The sequence below is a fragment of the Humulus lupulus genome, chromosome 2 (genome assembly GCF_963169125.1).
Source record: "Humulus lupulus chromosome 2, drHumLupu1.1, whole genome shotgun sequence".
Classification (NCBI taxonomy): domain Eukaryota; kingdom Viridiplantae; phylum Streptophyta; class Magnoliopsida; order Rosales; family Cannabaceae; genus Humulus; species Humulus lupulus.
This window is the reverse complement of record NC_084794.1, coordinates 277,641,719-277,659,846: the sequence shown is the minus strand read 5'-3', so window position 1 is coordinate 277,659,846 and position 18,128 is coordinate 277,641,719. Positions and strand designations below refer to the sequence as shown.

The window sequence follows — 18,128 nt, the reverse complement described above, 5'->3', positions numbered from 1 at the left end:
AATAATAAACAAGAACAATCTTTATTAGTACAATTGTGTATATAGGAACATCGCGTGGGGTAATTAAACAATTGATTAGATATTAAGTATCCCATAATTAGCTAAGGGTCGCCAGAAACTATAACCTTAGTGTTAGATTGGCGACGATCAACATCTTTTCCTAACGCTTTTCATGAAATGCGTAGCTAAAAGTGTGTTTCCTAGAGCATTTCGTTAAAAGCTCCACTAAAAGTACTTTTCCCAGCGCTTTTGTGAAATGCGTCAACAAAATTCCAAACATATGTGTCAGACAAATATCACTTTTCTTGGCAAAATTCAATAAAAAGCATAAGAAAAAGTCCAATAGTCAAAATGGAGATGACTTTTGCTGGCGTAAAATGATACTATAGTAATTATACAGACTTTTATCAGAGCTTTTCATTAAAAGTGCCAGAAAAAATCACTTTTGCCAAAACTTTTCCAAAATGCGCAGTCAAAAATCAATTTTTTTGTATTGTATGAGGTAGATTTCCTTGCTAGTAGGGACAAGAAAGGTCATAATATATATTACTTTTACTAAATTTAATTCGTTAACTTACAAAGTTGAAAGCTATGTTTGGGTTGGATAAAGTAGGATTGCCTTATGCTTGATTGTAATTTGGTTTCTTTTGTTTTCCTACCTCTAAGTTTTTCTTTTCTTTTTTCTAAGTTTTTTTATAGTATTAATCATAGTGTAATTTTCTTATGTTATTGATATTTGAGATGTTTTGTTCTTTTTTTTTCCATGTGTAAATCTCAAATATTTTGTTTGATACCACATTTTGTCTCTAGTACAAGTGATGGGCCTTTCAATCAATTTAGGTGGGAGGTAAATCAGACCTTTTCTCTTAACACTACAAGAAATGTAATTTTTGCTGAAACAATTTCAAAACACGATGACAAAAGTATCATTTACTGACGTGTTTCATGAATTGCGTCGGGGTTTTTGCTGGCGTTAATTTATGCCAGTGTAAGTGGTATTTGTCGAGGCAATTCCAACATGCGTTGGAAAAAGATACTTTTGTCGGCGCTATTCCGAAATGCACCGACAAGAAATTATGAACTTTTTACGGCAACCTTTTTGTCGACGCATAAGGCATTATTGTGCTAACAAAAGTGGTTTTTCCCGAACCATGTTTTGACGATGCTACTTATTCGGCGCATTACGCAATTGCGCAACGTCTTTCAAACACGCCGACAAAAGTCATAAACGCATAGGCAAAAGTATTACATAATATAAATAATGATTATTAAACATATAATGAACAGTATAATGTCTTTCGAATGTTCTAAGATTAACAACAATACTAATGAACTTTATAATTATCAACTATTAAGGTTAAAGTGTTGTGAGCATTATCGATTATGCTTATCTAACCATACGGTTATCATAGGTGTAATAAAATATTTGATTACACACAAAGTTTATGAATATATACAATTTTGGTCTTACTAAACATTGTTAGTGTTACTCATGAATATTGTTCTTTTGATAATATATATGTGCGTTTCAATGTTTCTAAATAAAATCATATTGACAGTTTGTTGGAATGTTAAATAATTATTCATTTTTTGAGGAATAAATGAATCGTCAATCATACCACTGGTGTTTTATTATAATTAACAAGAACTAATAGTGATCGTATGGATTGTGTAAGTATATAAACTCTTGTGATGTATAAATATTTTTGTATGTCATCTAATTTCACCAGTTTTTAGATATATTTAGTATTTACTAGTATAAGGACATTGTAAATAGTTCGAGTAAATCGTAAGTGTTAAAATATTCGAATTGTTAAGTAGTACTCTTAGTTAACCTAGTTTATTGATAGTTGTTACACCCAAATTTCGAGATTAAATAAATAGCCTCGAAATGTAGGCTCGTAAAGAGAATGCTCAAAAATAACAAGTGTTAGCTGTACACTTGTATAATTTGACATACGATTCCATATCTGTTATCAGAGTTTGAGCATGAGTTGCAGGCTCAAAGGATACCAACCTTCTCTAAGGAATGAGTTCGACTAAATTAGTGGATGAGGAGGAGGCAAAAACTGGAATGATGAGCTCGAAGCTTGGCTAGTCTTGAAAGCGCGTCAATACAATGATCAAGTTCAATGACGCGTTTACCACACGAAAAAGCTGTTTGGAAATCCTTATTTCGTAGGTATTCGTTAAAACTATGTATTGAATCCCTATTATCATGGGATATTATTTAATTAACGTATTTAGTTTGTATTATTAATGCAGATATTTATTTGAACTTAAACACTTGATTGTAACTTCCCCGAATTAGGGAAATATATTCCTGTAACTAGATCAATAAATAGCCTAGACTAGATCATTTGTATGCACAAATTTGTAGTGAGAAGAAACTCTGCCAAATTGCTTTCATCCGAAGCTTTGAGAGATTGTTCATAATAGCAGTGACTCATGGACGTAGGCAGATTTAAACTGCTGGGCCACGTTAAAATCTTTGATTTTTTCTATTCTTTCTAATTCGTTGATTATTGTTCTACATAATTAAGTTGACGAAAAATGACATCAACAGTATGGTGCTTTCATTGAGAGCATTAAGAAAATCTATGTATTGTTTAACAAAAACCTCCTACACAACATCAATGGCTGCCTTGAACATCCTCAGAACCAGTGGGCAACCATTACCCCAAATCCCTGAGGAGCGTACTCCTCAGGCTGAGAACCACTTACGAAGGCCTGGGAAGCAGCCCGTGGTAGATCAGAACCCCGATGAGTGGATTGCATCATCGACCTCTAGGGGACAACCTGATCAGATCCCCAGACTTGATGAAGACTTGTATTATAATATTGAAAGGTACATACAAATCGTGGAATTGGAAAATCCCAGATTGCGTGAGCAGCTGATCGAAGCTACACGGTGAAATGAGGAGTTGGCGAGGAAAGCTATTGAAGTACAGGTACTGCCTCGAAGGGCCAGAGGACGACTCCGAGGGAGTACGACTGCCAGGATGGCTGAGGAAAGGGCACAACATGCTCAACTGAGGCACAGGACAAATATCGGCAATGATCGTCCTGGAGCAAATGCTCAAAACCCTGCTAGGAACAATCCTATAGGAAACACCCTTACAGGAACTGGGAATAACCAAGCTCCTTCGATAACTCGAAATGATAACCCTTAACCTTTCAGGAACAACCTGAAGCATGTCAAAGCCAACTATGAACCTTCCAGACCAAATAACGGGAGGCCACTCCCTCTCCAGCAAGAGAGGCACCCTAACCAGTTCCTAGTGGGAACTGGGCTGGGGATCAGGCACCTCAGAGGTCCTCTCAGAGTGCTAGAAGTGGGAGCTGAGAAAGAAGCCATAGGGCTTGACCTGAGTATGGGGATGAACGTGAGGCCACCAAGAGGCTCATCGGGGACATTGAGCACCTCAACCATTCGGAAGTAGTATGTCAATGTTACAAATGACCAGGGTGAGGGTGCAAGAAGAAAACCCACCTCATAGTAATTGAGGCATGCAATAATAAAAACCAGTGAGGAATGTCAGCTTCCTTAGTGGAAGTCTAGACCTTAGCCGGTCAGTGAGTGTGTATAACATCGAGCCCAGAAACATTGGGAATTATGAGAATAATTATTCTGATCTTCGAGATCATCTGAATCAGAACCAGGGGCAGTCTAATGTTCCAAACCTAGACTTACGGGCACACCTAAATAACTGAAGAGAGCCTTTGCAGCCAGTACATGGGAATAAGTATAACTTTGTACTAGGACAAGGAGTTGGAGTTCTTACGAACAATAACCAAAAACCACCAATGCATGCTCCCCCTCTGGTGGATTTGGTCCAAGAAAGGATTAACCAGCTTGAAGAGGCATTCAGGGTTCTTCAAGAAGGAAAAAATAAGGACAAGGCTTATGATTTTGACGAGGAGCTCGAGCCGTTTGCTCCCCATATCTCAAACACCCCATTTCCTCATGGCTTTAAAATAACCCATGTGGTACCCTATGATGGGACTTCCGACCCAGGCAGCCACATGAGTATGTTTAATACAGTAATGCGAGCGAGCAATGTCAGATTCAAGCTAAGATGTACTCTTTTTCCGACCACACTCACTGGACAAGAAAAAAACAAGTTTTACAAGTTCTAGAGACACTTGATCTCATCATGGAAACAACTGTCTCGGGATTTCAAAAATAAGTTATAGGATGTAAAAAGTATCAAACCAGAGGCATTAGCACTAACTAATGTCACGCAGTAGCTAGGTGAGTCATTGAAAAGTTACCTAGCAAGATTCAACATAGAAGTCGCATGAACTCGAAATGTTGTGACAGCAGTGATCTCATGGCAGTACTAGCTAGAGTATTTCCACGGAGTCCCCTTTGGGATGACATGCAAAGAAAACCCATGAGAACGATAACTAAGTTCAATACCTGGGCTCAGAGGTTTGTCAATGTCAAGCAGACTCCTTAGCCTATAATAACTACAATGACAAACGTTAACTCAGCCACCTCCTCGGCTACTCCCTCCATGTCACAACCCTTAGGAGATAACCCTTCCAAAAGAAAGAAGAATGAAATGAATAACTCAGAGGCTGACAGGGGTATGAAGAAAAAAGGAGCAAAATACACAGTTTATACCAAGCTCATAGATACTCGGGAGAAAATTTTTGTTGTAAACAAAAATCAGTTCCCTTTTAGATTACATAATCCAATGCGAAGCCAGAAGTCTAAGAGGGATGCCAATAAATTCTGCAGATTTCACAGGACATTATTCATACAACTGATGAATGTAGATAGTTTAAGAACAAGGTTGAAGGTCTGATCTCGAGAGGATACTTTAGGCAATATTTTAGAAACATAAATCTAGCCCCAGCATTTCCTGGACAGAGGGCAGCTCCTACACAGCCTGCTGCAGACTATGGCCCCACACAAAAGGGAGGATGGCCGACCTCCCCCGATTGATGGAGAAGATGTAATAACTATCACGAGGGGACTGCATATCGGTGGGTTGGGTAGAAATTCCTAGAAGAGATATGTCAATGAGCTCAAAACAAGGGATGGATCTACCTCTGAACCTGAACCCTGAGCTCCGACACAACAGATGGTTGAGTCCCAACCACTTACATTCCCCGAAGAAGATGCCTCGTACGTCCAATTCCCTCATAATGACCCTTTGGTCACTACTTTTCATCTTGCCAATAAGAGGGTGCGTCGAGTTCTGCTTGATAATGGGAGCTCGATCAACATCCTCTATAAGGCCAATCTTTGAAAAATGGAATCTGCGTCCGAGGCCTAAAATCATGTGCAATGATGTTGAGGGAATTTACAGGAGAGGGAATAGCCATTACAAGATCTATCAAGCACCCAGTAACCTTGGGAGACTATCGAGTCTCAGTAACCAAGACGATGGAGTTTATCATAGTAGACACCCCTTCGACCTACAATGTACCGCTTAGGAGACCAGCCCTAATTAGGCTGGGGCAGTTTCATCTGTGAGGCACCTGGCCATAATGTTCCCAACACCTAACGACATTGGGATGCTGAAAGGAGACCAACTAGCCGCCTGAGAATGCTACAACATCTCAATGAGGGGGAAGATCCAAACATGTGCATAGGCACTTGTTGTCATCCAAGAGATAAGCGAGACAGTGTATAAGGTTGAAGAAGATATTGACCCAAGGACAGAGGATGGTAGGGCTGATGTCAGGCCAATTGAAGAGCTCGAGGACGTTGAGCTTGATGATGAGGATAAAAATAAGGTGGTAAAAATAAGGAAGAACCTTCCAAATGATGCGAGATAACACTTAATTCTCTTCCTAAGGGAAAACCAAGATGTGTTTGCATGGTCACATTAGGATATGATTGGGATCACCCCAAACATTATAAGCCATGCGTTGAACATAGACAAAGGCTTCCCACCTAAACAACAGAAAATGAGGCTCCCAAATGATGAAAGTAAGAAGGCCTTGAAATAGGTGGTCGAGAGACTGAAAGCAAATCCGTTTATCCGAGATGCTTTCTATCCCGATTTGATATCCAATCCGGTGTTAGTTTTGAAGCGCAATGGCAATTGGAGAACTTTGCATTGATTATTCGGACCTCAACGAGGCGTGTCCAAAGGATTGCTTTCCCTTACCTCAAATCAATCAGCTCATAGATGCTACCGTGGGTCACAACATCATGTCATTCATGGACACTTATTTTGGATATAACTAGATAGCCATGCATGCACCCGATCAGGAGCATACGATCTTCATGACTGATAAAGGTTTATACTGTTATAATGTGATGCCCTTTAGACTCAAGAACGTCGGGCCACATCTCAAAGATTGGTAAAAAGGATGTTTGCCGAGAAAATAAGGAACAAAATGGAGTTATATGTGGATGATATGCTGCTAAAGTCCAATAATAACTGTAACCATGCTGACAATCTCACAGAATGCTTTGTTATACTCCTAGAGTACAACACGAGACTTAACCCACAGAAGTGCTCATTTGGAGTATCTTTGGGAAAGTTTCTTGGGTTCATAGTAAACGCTCAGGGCATAGGAGCAAACCCAGATAAGATAAAGGCGTTAATTGTTATGCCTTCACCTCAAAAGCATAAAGATGTCAAGAGTTTAACTGGAAGAATGGCAGCCTTAAGTAGGTTCATATCGAAATCTATAGACAGACGCCTTCCATTCTTTAATCTTTTGAGAGGAGGCAAGAAATTTGAATGGTCAAACGAGTGCGAGCTCCCTTTATTCAAGCCCTTAAAAAGAACATCGCCGAGCCACCAATCTTATCAGAACCAGTCACATGGGAAATATTGTACTTATAACTCGCCACTACCGAGAATGCAATTAGCACAATACTTGTTCGGGATGATAAAAAAGTACAAAAACCAATTTATTATGTTAGTAAAAGGTTACTCGGTGCAAAGTCGAGATATCCATTAATGGAAAAGCTAGCCTGGTGCTTGATACATGCATCTCGAAAACACCAACCTTACTTCCACATAGGTGTTGTCAAAACTTGAGTGTAATGACCCAACTATTTCTAAGACCTTGGACCATTAAAAACTACTAGACTTAGCTACTACTTTTGGAGAAAACATACGAAATAATCATAACTTTGATTAAAACTCAAAAATAATGATTGTATCAATAACATAAAATTATAAATTTAAAATGTAATATGGCATGGGTACCTATTGTTTGTAAAACATAAAACATAACTTTAAATCAATTGTTCAAAAACTAAATGCAGAATTACAAAAGAAACATAATTCAAAAGACTAAATAAATGTCATCCTCGATCGACACGCAGTCCACTCAGTCCATTCATCCTTAAAACACAAGTCAAGCTACCAAGAATCCTTCCGCCTCCATAATCACTTTCTTGCATTACACTAAAAATAAAGGAGTGAGCCTAATGCCTAGCAAGGAAAATCTACTAACAACATACATCATAAATCAAAAGCATAAGACTATATCATAACCACATACTATAAAACATATATCACAACTCTAACCCATGATCATGTTAATCTTGGGGTTTGATATTTAAGCAACTATAAGCCCCAAGAAACATAAAAGCATTGGGGTTTGCTAGCTAAGTAACTATAAGCCTCAAGCGACATAAAACAATTGAGGTTTGCTAGCTAAGCAACTATAACCCCAAGGACTACAAGACATATTCATATATATCATAACATAAACATATTATAACATAACATATCATAACGTATAAGCATATAAATCTATCCTATTTTCCTTACCAAAAGTCAGGATATTTGGGAACAAGAACGGGATTTAGAAACTCCTATAAACCAATAGTAGAAAAGGGGTCAGAATCTTAAAGAATAAAGATGAATATGGGAACTAAACCATCAAGAAGAAACTTACCAAGAAGGACCTTAAGTTTCAAGAACTTAAATACCTAATCAAGAATCAATAACAAGAGTTAGAATCTGAATACAAGAAACTAAAGAATTATAAAGAATTGGACTTAATGAATAGGAATACCTTGAATGACCTTATGGATTGGTCTAAACCTCAATAACGAAATCACACTTTTTCTCACTTCCCAAGTGTTTATAAAAGCTTAGAATGAAAAATCTTTAACCCAAAACCCAAGTGTATCTCTCTATAGTAACACTAGCACCTTGGAGGCTCTGATCGAGTGCTTGAAGAATGAGGGAAATGGCTGAGTACTAGGTCCTATTTATAGAGTTCAAATAGTGAAACTAACCCCTTTTAATTTGAATAAATAAATGATTATAAAATGAAAAAGATTTGGATTTTCGTTCAACTAACGCCCAGAACTCGGTCAAAATCGTTCAAAGGCAGGTCTAAGTGGTTAAGGCTATTTTTAAAATTCAAAAAGTCAAACTTTCAAAAATCAATACAAAGGGCGATATATTGCCCCCTATAGGCAATATATTTGCTCTACCCTAATCTTGAGCCCCTGTTCGTACGTTTGTGCAAAGTCGATATGTTTTCCATATCTTTCGTTAAGCGATATATCGACCCCTATGCTGCAATATATCGGTATACATGAATATATTAAACATGTAATTGCACTTTTTAGCATAATTTGAATTGGATAACAGCTTCGACTGAGTCATATTACGATCCTAACAGCTGCTGGAAGGTTCTAGAGCTTCTAGATCTTTCTATTATTAAAAACTATTCATCAAAATACTTAATTCCTTAATAATCATGATTATGACAAGTGTCATGCTCTTATTGGCTTTATCTAAACCATAGGTTATAATAAATATATTTCTAGATCTAGCAATATTAATCAAACCTTGTGTTATAATTAATATTCTGAAACTATAGGTTAAACTTATAAAATTCATAATTGTTGCTAAGAGTTTCCAACTAAGTCCCGACTTGAACCAAAATCCACGGTAAATAACATACTACTAACTAATACTAACTACTACTACTACTACTACTACTACTACTACTACTACTACTACTATCTAGCTAGGCTAAGTAAACATTTTGGGACTCTATACTGAGGCATTCGGAAAATTGTTAAAATGGGTGGTCGAATTCTCGTGATCACATATCACCCAAGAATGACGAAAGAAGGACAAGTCTTGGCGGATTTCATAGTTGAATGTACAGGAATCACCAACAAGGAAGTCATAACCCCAGCCCGCGATCTATGGAGACTTTATGTTGATGAGTCTTTGAATAAGAATGGATCAGGGGCAGGAATTATCTTAATCACTCCGACAGGAAATCATTTTCAATCAGCCTTACGGTTTTAGGAGGCTAAATACAAAGAAATTTTAGTAGGACTTCAAATAGCTGCTGAGCTTCAAGCTAAATCCATCCACTGCTATAGTGATTCTGAATTGGTAGTCAACCAGGTTTTAGGAGAATATCAGGCTCGTGGAATCAATATGGCATCTTACCTTGAGAAGTTTAAAGCACTAGCCGGGCAATTCGAGTTTTACGCCATTGAACAAATTTTGTTGGAGAAAAATTCAAATGCAGATGCTTTGGCTCGACTCACCACAACCAACGAAGCTGATACAATGAATGTGGTACCGATTGGATTTCTATCAGTACCAAGCATAGCCAATTCTAAAGAAGATGACGTCAACATGATAGACTCCCAGCCTACGTGGATGACCCCTAAATAAACTACCTCAAATCCGGGAGCCTCCCAGCAAACTAGAATGAGGCTAGAAAACTTATGTACAAGAAACCAAGGTACACCATCTTGGAGGGAAAATTGTACAGAATGGGGTATTCTATGCCATTGTTAAGGTGTGTAACTCTACCCAAAAAATCTTAGAAGAAAACAATGAAGGATTTTGTGAAGACCACACGGGGAGAGGGGAGAGGGGGGAGGGGGGGCATAGTCTATCAAAAAAGATAATTAGGCAAGGATAATTATGGCGTGTAGTTAAAGTGGAATCATTCAAATACGTCAAGCGCTATGACAAGTGTCAGCGGTTCGCTTCAATCCCGCGAGCTCCACCGACCGAGCTCACCACGTGGCCATTTGTGGTATGGGGAACTGACCTCATAGGATCCCTACCAACAGGGAAAGAGGGAGTAAAATATGTCATTGTCACTGTTGATTACTTCACTAAGTGGACTAAAGCCAAAACTTTGGCCACTATCACGTCAAAGAATGTTTTGGACTTCATAGTAAAATGTGTAATTTCACTACTACAAAATTGACATGGGACGATGGTTTTAAACCGTCGTATGGACTCTCATACGTCAATTCTAATACCGTCGTCCCATGCAATGTCATGCCATGTAAAGCATAAAACGACAGTTGAAATAAAAGTGTCATCTCCTGTCGTACATGAGATGATGTGTCCTATACAAACGTTGTCTCTTGTGGTACATGAGACGACAATTTATGTGCAAGCGTCATCTACTGTAATAAATGAGACGACAGTTCCTACTAAATCGTCATCTTTCTGCAGTACATGAGATGACAATTTATGTGCAAGCATCGTCCCCTGCAATACATAAGACGACAAGTTCATGGAGACCGACGTCCCATGTAGAATATGAGAATTTTTTCATTTATCTATTTTCAACCACTATATTCATTCATAATTTCCTGTGTAATTACAACATAGTTCAGACATAATCAATAGGCAGACAAAATCAATAGAACTCGGTATGTTCCAAATCTAAAATTACAATATCAAAATATACACTTGGAATAACTATGTAAGTACTAACTAAATACTACAATTAGTATATTTGTTAATTCCGATTTCAAAAGTTACTCTAACTATGACTCATCCGCTCAAGAAGCTTGGCTGCCCATTCATTTCGAGTTTCATTAATTTCACCAAGTGTATATGTATTCTTTCCACCACACTACAAAACACAAAATAAAAACTAAGTTAGAAATTAAATCCAATAGAATTGTAGTTCAATACTAATAAATACACTTACATTACTAGTTAGCCATCGCATTGGTGTCTCATTCAAGCAATAGTCCTTCATCATCCTACAGTAGCTAAAGCACCATAATCATCAGCGTCTTCTTCAGTTTCAGCTGTATTCATACACCTCCAAAATGCAGAAGCCTACAAACAAGAAATCACAATTGAAGAAAGAGCCTTCTTCCGTTTTTTAAATAAAAGAAAGTACATATTAAACTTTAGTATACTTGTATCTAAATTAGAATGATGTATATATTACCAAGTTTTGGCACAACCCAAGGGCATAAGGTGCCATCTCCTCCCCAAACTTATCTACTATTGTCTCCAACGTAAACACCAGATCCCCATTCTCCACCTCATTCATAAGTTTAAAAAACTCTGAGACAACAATAAGAAAATTCAGTCAGTTGCATGATTTTGACAAAAATAATAGTAAAAGTGATAAACCACATACCATCAAGTAATTGGGGAAGGATTGGGCGTATTTCATTCAAATCTGCATATTGAACAATCACGAAAACTTACAGGTGTTAAAACAAAAAAAATACATATATATGCAAACAGACTAAAAAGAACAGCAGACACCTACTCTCCTTTGCAAGCTTCAACAAAAGAGCACAAAGAAAAAACTGAATCCACACGAACAGGAAGTTCTGGATCTCGCATCCCAGATACAACACTCTGCAGTGCTTTACGGAAATTATTCTGGTCTAAGAAATTAATATGAGCATATTGTCCTGCAACCCAAGCGGCCTGACACATACAATAAATTTCATAATAATATGGCTAAACTCCTGATTAAGAAACAAAACCATCCTAATAGTTTTTAAAAGGGAAAGATATGAGTACACTATGCCACCAGAGGAAAACTGCCTCCATTTAAGAATCTACTTATGTAAATAGTGACAACAAGGTTACAAAAGAAAAATTGAAAGAAACAAACCTTGGCCCTAAGATGGCCAACTGGACTACTAAACTCAGGAAATACGTGTTGCACCAACATACGCTCAAGTTCTGATTTGTATGGTTCAGTTTGTTGCAATTTGTCACAGAGAGCACCAATAGCAAGAAGGGCACCATCTTTTTGTCGATAGGGCTTGTGTTCCGCTGGTGCTTCGTCATACCTACTCAATGAAATAAAAATCAAAACCATGACAGCAATCAATCATATGTTTCAAATTCGGCAAAGGACAGAAGTGAAAAGTACGTCTTAAAAATTTCAACTATAAACTGGATAAACTATGGAAGATTTTCTCCACGTTTCCTAACTAACTAGCTGACAAAATCCATCGAAGCAGTCCTTGGACTATACAAGTCTTCAATGATATCTGCAGGGAAGCAAGATAACAATAATAAAATATACATACATATGTATATATTGATGAGAAACAATAAGCTCGATCAAAGCTTTAAAGAATAAATGATTCATAACACTTACCATAGCCTTTTCTAACATACTCATGAGGGTCCTCATCCCAAAGCTTCTGATCATTGTCATTGAAGCACATAAGAGGGAATACTATCTCAAAGAGAATAACCTCAAGTCGAGGTTGCAGAAGATTATACATACTTATCTTCGAAATACTGCATGTTTGTGGAATAAAAGCATTGTTTAGAGGGGACTATTTTTGTGCAGACAATTTTTTTACAACACATAATATTTCTAGCTTACAAATCTACAAACTATCACCACAACACTGCATAGTAATTTTAGACACATTCAGGAAACCACAAAAAGATGCTAGAAGTGCCTAGAGCAAATTTATTTACTTTTTCAGCTTTTTGTGGTACAAATAAAAGTGTTATCCTAAATACAGTCATTTCTTTTACTTAAACAAAAAATAAATAAGAAATCACTCCTGAGCATGCAGTGATCGAAATAGTGACAATGAAAGAAGACAGAATAAGATTGACGAATAATGAAACTTTTCGAAATGACCCAATGTCCTTCTCTCTTCCAGTTCCAATATATGAAGCATATCCAAAAGACATCACGAATCCATAAACAATTCAAATAAAATAAACACAAAGAATTTAATCTACTTAAGAAAAAGTTACATCACCTGTTGCTTATATATTGAAGAATAAGGTTGGTAATTCTGTCAGGTAAATAACCACCAACACGGACCACCCCCAACAGACTTAAATGACACTCCAAAATCTTCCATGCGTAAGTTTTCTGGAACATTTGAGCAAAAGCTCTATTCTCTGGATTATGCAATTTCAAATCTCCAAACATGAACAAGTAGTTTTATGTAAAAATGGGTTGCCAATAAATAAGCCTGCTGATTCGAGGCTGGTCCTTATTTTCAATTTGTACCAGACCCAAAACATTACCTGGTGAACAGCCTGTTTAAAATGTGAACAGTCCATTTCTTCACCTTCCACCAACCCCATGTTTTCCTGAGGTCAGGGTCTACGGGCTGACCATCCACAGGGACAGGTCTCTCCAAAACATTTAAAAACAAAACCATCCACGCATTTAACACATTTGGATCAAATAGCTGCTTTGGAATCTCCAACTGAAAAGAAGAAACGACAGTAAGTATATATCAATATGAATATCACAAAAATAATAATGTACATCCCTTGATATTTAAAGGATGTGAGGAGGGGAAAAAAAGTACGCCTAATTACACAATGAAAACCTAACACGAAATACAAAAGAGCATGCCCACTTAAAGAGTTCTAGTAATAGCACCACCAAAGAACAGTATGTAAACACACATTACTATTAAGAGTGACATATGAATATGAAATCTTTAGTTAAATGAATATGCATGTTATTAGTGTTACACAGCAGATGCCTTTTACTAGAAAGCAATTTATGATAAAAAAAGCGGCAGAATTGTTTCTTGCCCTCTTAATAAAAATGGACAAGTAGGCACTTAAAAATTAACATTCTCAATTTAACCATGGAAAATGAAAGGTGGTAATGATCATTGGGAAAATGTTGCAAAAGGAATAAAGGTTGTCTCTATGGTCTATAATCATGAGCTAAAAGCAAATGCCTTAAAATCCAGAAAGAACAAGATTGTCTCTCTTATTGTATCAGCTTTGATCCCTTTGCTCTGAATTTTTGAAAAAAACATTTGTTCCAAAACAGTGAAGAAAAAAATCAATCTTGGTGTTGTCAAGACAACTCTCAGTTGTAATGACACCTTGAACACCCAAAAATAATTCCTACACAATATCAAGATCCTATAATGACACCTTAGCACCAATAATAAACATTTATGCACTCAAACTCAGTACAAACAATGAAACAAACAACTGGTATGCACATGAAAGAATTAAGAACAACAACTCTTCAAACAAGTACTTTAAAACTCAACAAAAACCAACACTTCAATCTTTTATGTACACATAAAACTCTCAGTTGCAGAGTGATTCTCTTAATTAAAAATAATTCCAACACAAAAAAATACAGTGACTATATTTAAAGTATTTTCTCCATATTAAATTGAATCTAAAAAAAAATTACCTCATAAAGAATTGGAGGTCTGCCTAGTTTACCCCAGGGTGGCCTGGTTCTTGCGTCGGCTGGGGGGTCGCTTGGTTCTTGCGTCGACGGGGGGGTCACCTGGTTCTTGCGTCGGCGGGGTCGCCTGGTTCTTGTCGAGGCTGAGTGTGAAAGAGAGCAGCTCGACATTATGGAGAGAGACGAGAGCTGAGTTCTTGCAAAGTCTGAGTGAGAGAACGAATTGAGAGGGCTGAGCGTGAGAGAGAATAGATCGAGCGGGTGAGCGTGAGAGAAAAACGATTGAGGCTATTTTGAGTGAGTTTCAGAGAAGTCAACTGGTAGAATTAAAAGATTAGGGATTTTTCTTGTTTTGTTAAATTTCATTTGGGGCTATTTTTACGATTGAGGGCTATTTTGAGTGAGTCTCTTATTGCTTTGTTTTATTAATTTCGTGTATATGACTCATTACTTTAAAAAAAAATGATATCACATATTAAACATGCAAACATTTTTTTTCTTTTTTAAGGAATAATCTTTTTTTTACAAGTGGATTAAATTTTTTTTATATAAATTATTTTTAGTTTAAAAAAAATAAGAAACATATGCATGAGTAATATATCTTAATATTAAACATATGCATGATTTTATTTGATTTAAGTTTTAAGTATTATTAATATAATATAATTAATTAAAAGTATAATATTATATATAAAAATTTAACAACTAATTAAAGTATTAATAGATATGTCTAGACAATATTTTTTATAAATATTAAAATATATATGTGATCCAATAATATTAAATATATTAATACCCTTTTAAAAAAAGGCTTATTAGGATTTTTTTTCGGACTATTACGACTACCAAATCGTGCCTCCTGAATTTTTTGGCCTGTTAAAAATTCCCCCTGAACTATTCAAGTTATTGAAATGAGGGACTTCCATCCAATTTTGTTAACAGAATAGTGATATGGTGACACTCGAGTGCTGATGTAGATTGCTACTTGTATAATTTAAAAAATAGATAGGCTTTTACCCCCCAAACTATTACAGTTACCAAATTATGCCCATCGAATTCTAAAATTTAAAATTAAAACAATATTTTGAATATTTAAAAGAAAATATTAAAAACATTAAACTAAAAAATCATTTTTTTAAAAATTAAATCATACAAAATAAAAACTTAAAGCGACAAGGCGACACCAAAGTTGAATGTCGCAAGGGACCCGCATTAGCCCAGTTTGTCGACGATGTCACTACCCTCATTCTGACGCATGCCCAACTCCCAAGCCAATTTTTTGTCACCATCAATTTTTTTTTTAATTTTAATGATTTTTTTTCATTTTTTTTAATATTCAAAGGATTGTTTAATTGTAAATTTTTAAAAATCAGGGGGCACAATTTAGTAATGGTAATAGTTTGGGGGCAAGAATACTATTTATTATTTATATTATAAATGAAGCATTGGCGTGGCAATACCACATCGGCCACCAAACTACCACATCACCATTCCATTAGCGAAATTGGAAGGAAGTCCCACATTTCACTAACGTGAATAATTAAGGGGGAATTTTTTAACCAGTTCAAAAATTCGGGGGGCACGACTTGGATCGATAATAGTTCGGTGGAAAAAATCTCAATAAGCCTTAAATAATAACAATAATAAGATGACACACATAAGACAACAGTCTAAGTAGAACTGTCTAATTGTGTTAAAAATAAACATGTGACGACATTCTTCTAAGAACTGTTGTCTAATGTAAGTTTTGTTGTGCATGGCATGACGGTTCTAGAGAGTCAGTCGTCATATGTTTATTTTTAACATAAGAAGACAGGTCTACTAAAACCATCATCTCATGTGTGTCATCTAAGTACAGTTTTGTAGTAGTGTTTGCAAATACGTGGTGCCAAGGAACATAGTATTACACAAAAGAACCAGTTCGATAACGAACTTTTTACACAGTTCTGCGAAAAGAATAAGATAATCAAGAGTTTTTCCTCAATTTCCCATCCACAAGCAAATGGCCAGGTCGAAGCTATGAACAAGACTTTGAAGAGCTCCTTTAAGAAAAGGCTTGAAAAATATAAAGGAAAATGGCGAGAAGAATTACCACAAGTCCTATGGGCTTACAAAACAACAGCTCAAATCTCAACACGCCATACCCCCTTCTCCCAGGCTTACGATTACGAAACTATGCTGCCCATTCAAGTCGAAATCCCAACAATTAGACGCGAAGCATATGACCAGACCTCAAGTTGATTGTGTCTCTTTTTGGTAAGAATAAATTCTTTATTAAGTGCATTTTATATATACTCAAGTTTCCTTATTTATGTATGGCAACCTTGTCTATAATATGTATGTGTATTATAGAATTATTCTCTACCTATTTTTCTTGATTTTATTTGGTTTAAAAAGAGGAAATTTAATGACATTTTGTGCCCAAGGAAGGAAATTTTTAAATGAACCTAGTTAGGATTTAAGTCCAGGTTCGTCCATTTTTCTGATGCTACAGAATGAATCTCTGTCTCATTAGGAAAATCCTACAGTTAATGTAATTGTAAGTTATTTTTAGTAACTTCCTGATTTGGTCTGATTGGGACCATAAACAAGATTGGCTAGATTAGCGTTTCCTAACCAATATAAATACAGACCTAAGCATCAACTAATCTCATCTCTTCACCATTCTAACGTTTCATTCTTTGAAGAGATCTTTTATATGTAAATAGTAGTCTATGTTCAACTATCTCTTTCTTCCTTTCTTTGTTTTGCTTTGTGTTGTTTATTCTTAAACAGGTCATAAAGTTTGTGAACATGACGTACAATCTTTGGGAGAAGATTTCCATAAGTCTCACTTAGGGAGGAAGCAAGGATTCATCATGTTCAGAAGGGATTTCGTGTTCTTGGTGTTTGTCAAAATCAGATTATTAAAGTGTATTACTTCAAGGTTGCAACAATGATTTAGAGAGAGTCTAAACTTGTATAAATTAATTACTTATTGTAATCTTGAGACTTTACTAACTGATTTTATCTCTCGGCGTGGCCCTGTGGACTAGGTTTTCTGAACCACGTAAAAACTTCTTGTGTCATGCTACTTTTATTTTATTTACTTTCTGTTCGAATATTCTGATTCATCAACAATATGTCTCGAGTCATCAGATTCTTTGTCTGATCAAACAATTGTTTAACTATTCTGCATTAATTAAATTGTTTGTTAAATGTAGATGGTAATCTTAAAAAATGGAATTTCAAATGTCATATGAGCATTTAGTTTTACAGTGCCAGATTTGTTTATCCTAATTTGATGTCTATTAGAAAGAGTGACAAAATTAGCAACAAATGTATCATTGAATGAAGAAAAGCAACTAATGTTATGGCACACATGGTGAGTAGCACCGCTGTCCATAATCCAAGTAGAGGGATAAAAATGGTTACCAGAAACTTGAGAAATTGAAGGTTGGGTGGGATTCCTTGTAGAAGGCTGATGTTGAAGTTGTTGACTCAATAAGGATATGAGTTGTTGGCTCAAATTGTATTGTGAGTTGAGCAAGCTAGCAGGAGTTGAAAAAGAAGAAGAAGCTTGAGCTTCATTCACTGTAGGCTTGGTGATTTCTTCAAATTTTCTTTTGGCACCATATCCATGTGGGAATCCATGGAGGAAGTAGGACTTCTAAGCCAAGTGGCCCGTTTTGTGGCAATGAGAGCATGAAGGACATTGTTTCTTGGTTCTTGAATATGTGGTTTGATTCACCGTA

The 18,128-nt window shown here is 36.3% G+C and overlaps 1 protein-coding gene and 1 long non-coding RNA gene across 2 annotated transcripts; both read right to left on the bottom strand.

Annotated features, from left to right (window-relative positions):
• Nucleotides 1–10,520: 10,520 nt before the first annotated feature.
• On the bottom strand, nucleotides 10,521–11,312 carry LOC133819496 (uncharacterized). Its single transcript, XR_009886351.1, has 3 exons — nucleotides 11,173–11,312; nucleotides 10,924–11,057; nucleotides 10,521–10,845 (listed from the first exon to the last, which is right to left on the bottom strand). It is a non-coding gene; the product is annotated as an uncharacterized LOC133819496 (long non-coding RNA).
• An 827-nt stretch (nucleotides 11,313–12,139) lies between these two features.
• Nucleotides 12,140–13,440, bottom strand: LOC133819495 (importin beta-like SAD2). Its single transcript, XM_062252760.1, has 3 exons — nucleotides 13,251–13,440; nucleotides 12,352–12,497; nucleotides 12,140–12,241 (listed from the first exon to the last, which is right to left on the bottom strand). Exons 1-3 carry the CDS (start codon nucleotides 13,385–13,387, stop codon nucleotides 12,186–12,188), a joined length of 339 nt encoding a protein of 112 aa, XP_062108744.1. The 5' UTR covers nucleotides 13,388–13,440; the 3' UTR covers nucleotides 12,140–12,185.
• Nucleotides 13,441–18,128: the final 4,688 nt, after the last annotated feature.

What these genes read in the sequence shown, in the direction of transcription:
- LOC133819495 (XM_062252760.1), bottom strand. Translation starts at nt 13,387, where the DNA reads ATGGTTTTGTTTTTAAATGTTTTGGAGAGACCTGTCCCTGTGGATGGT. An exon ending in TTAAACAGGCTGTTCACCAG is followed by an intron (nt 12,498 to 13,250) that starts GTAATGTTTTGG and finishes ACAAACATGCAG; the next exon opens with TATTTCGAAGATAAGTATGT. An exon ending in GTATGTTAGAAAAGGCTATG is followed by an intron (nt 12,242 to 12,351) that starts GTAAGTGTTATG and finishes GCTTCCCTGCAG; the next exon opens with ATATCATTGAAGACTTGTAT.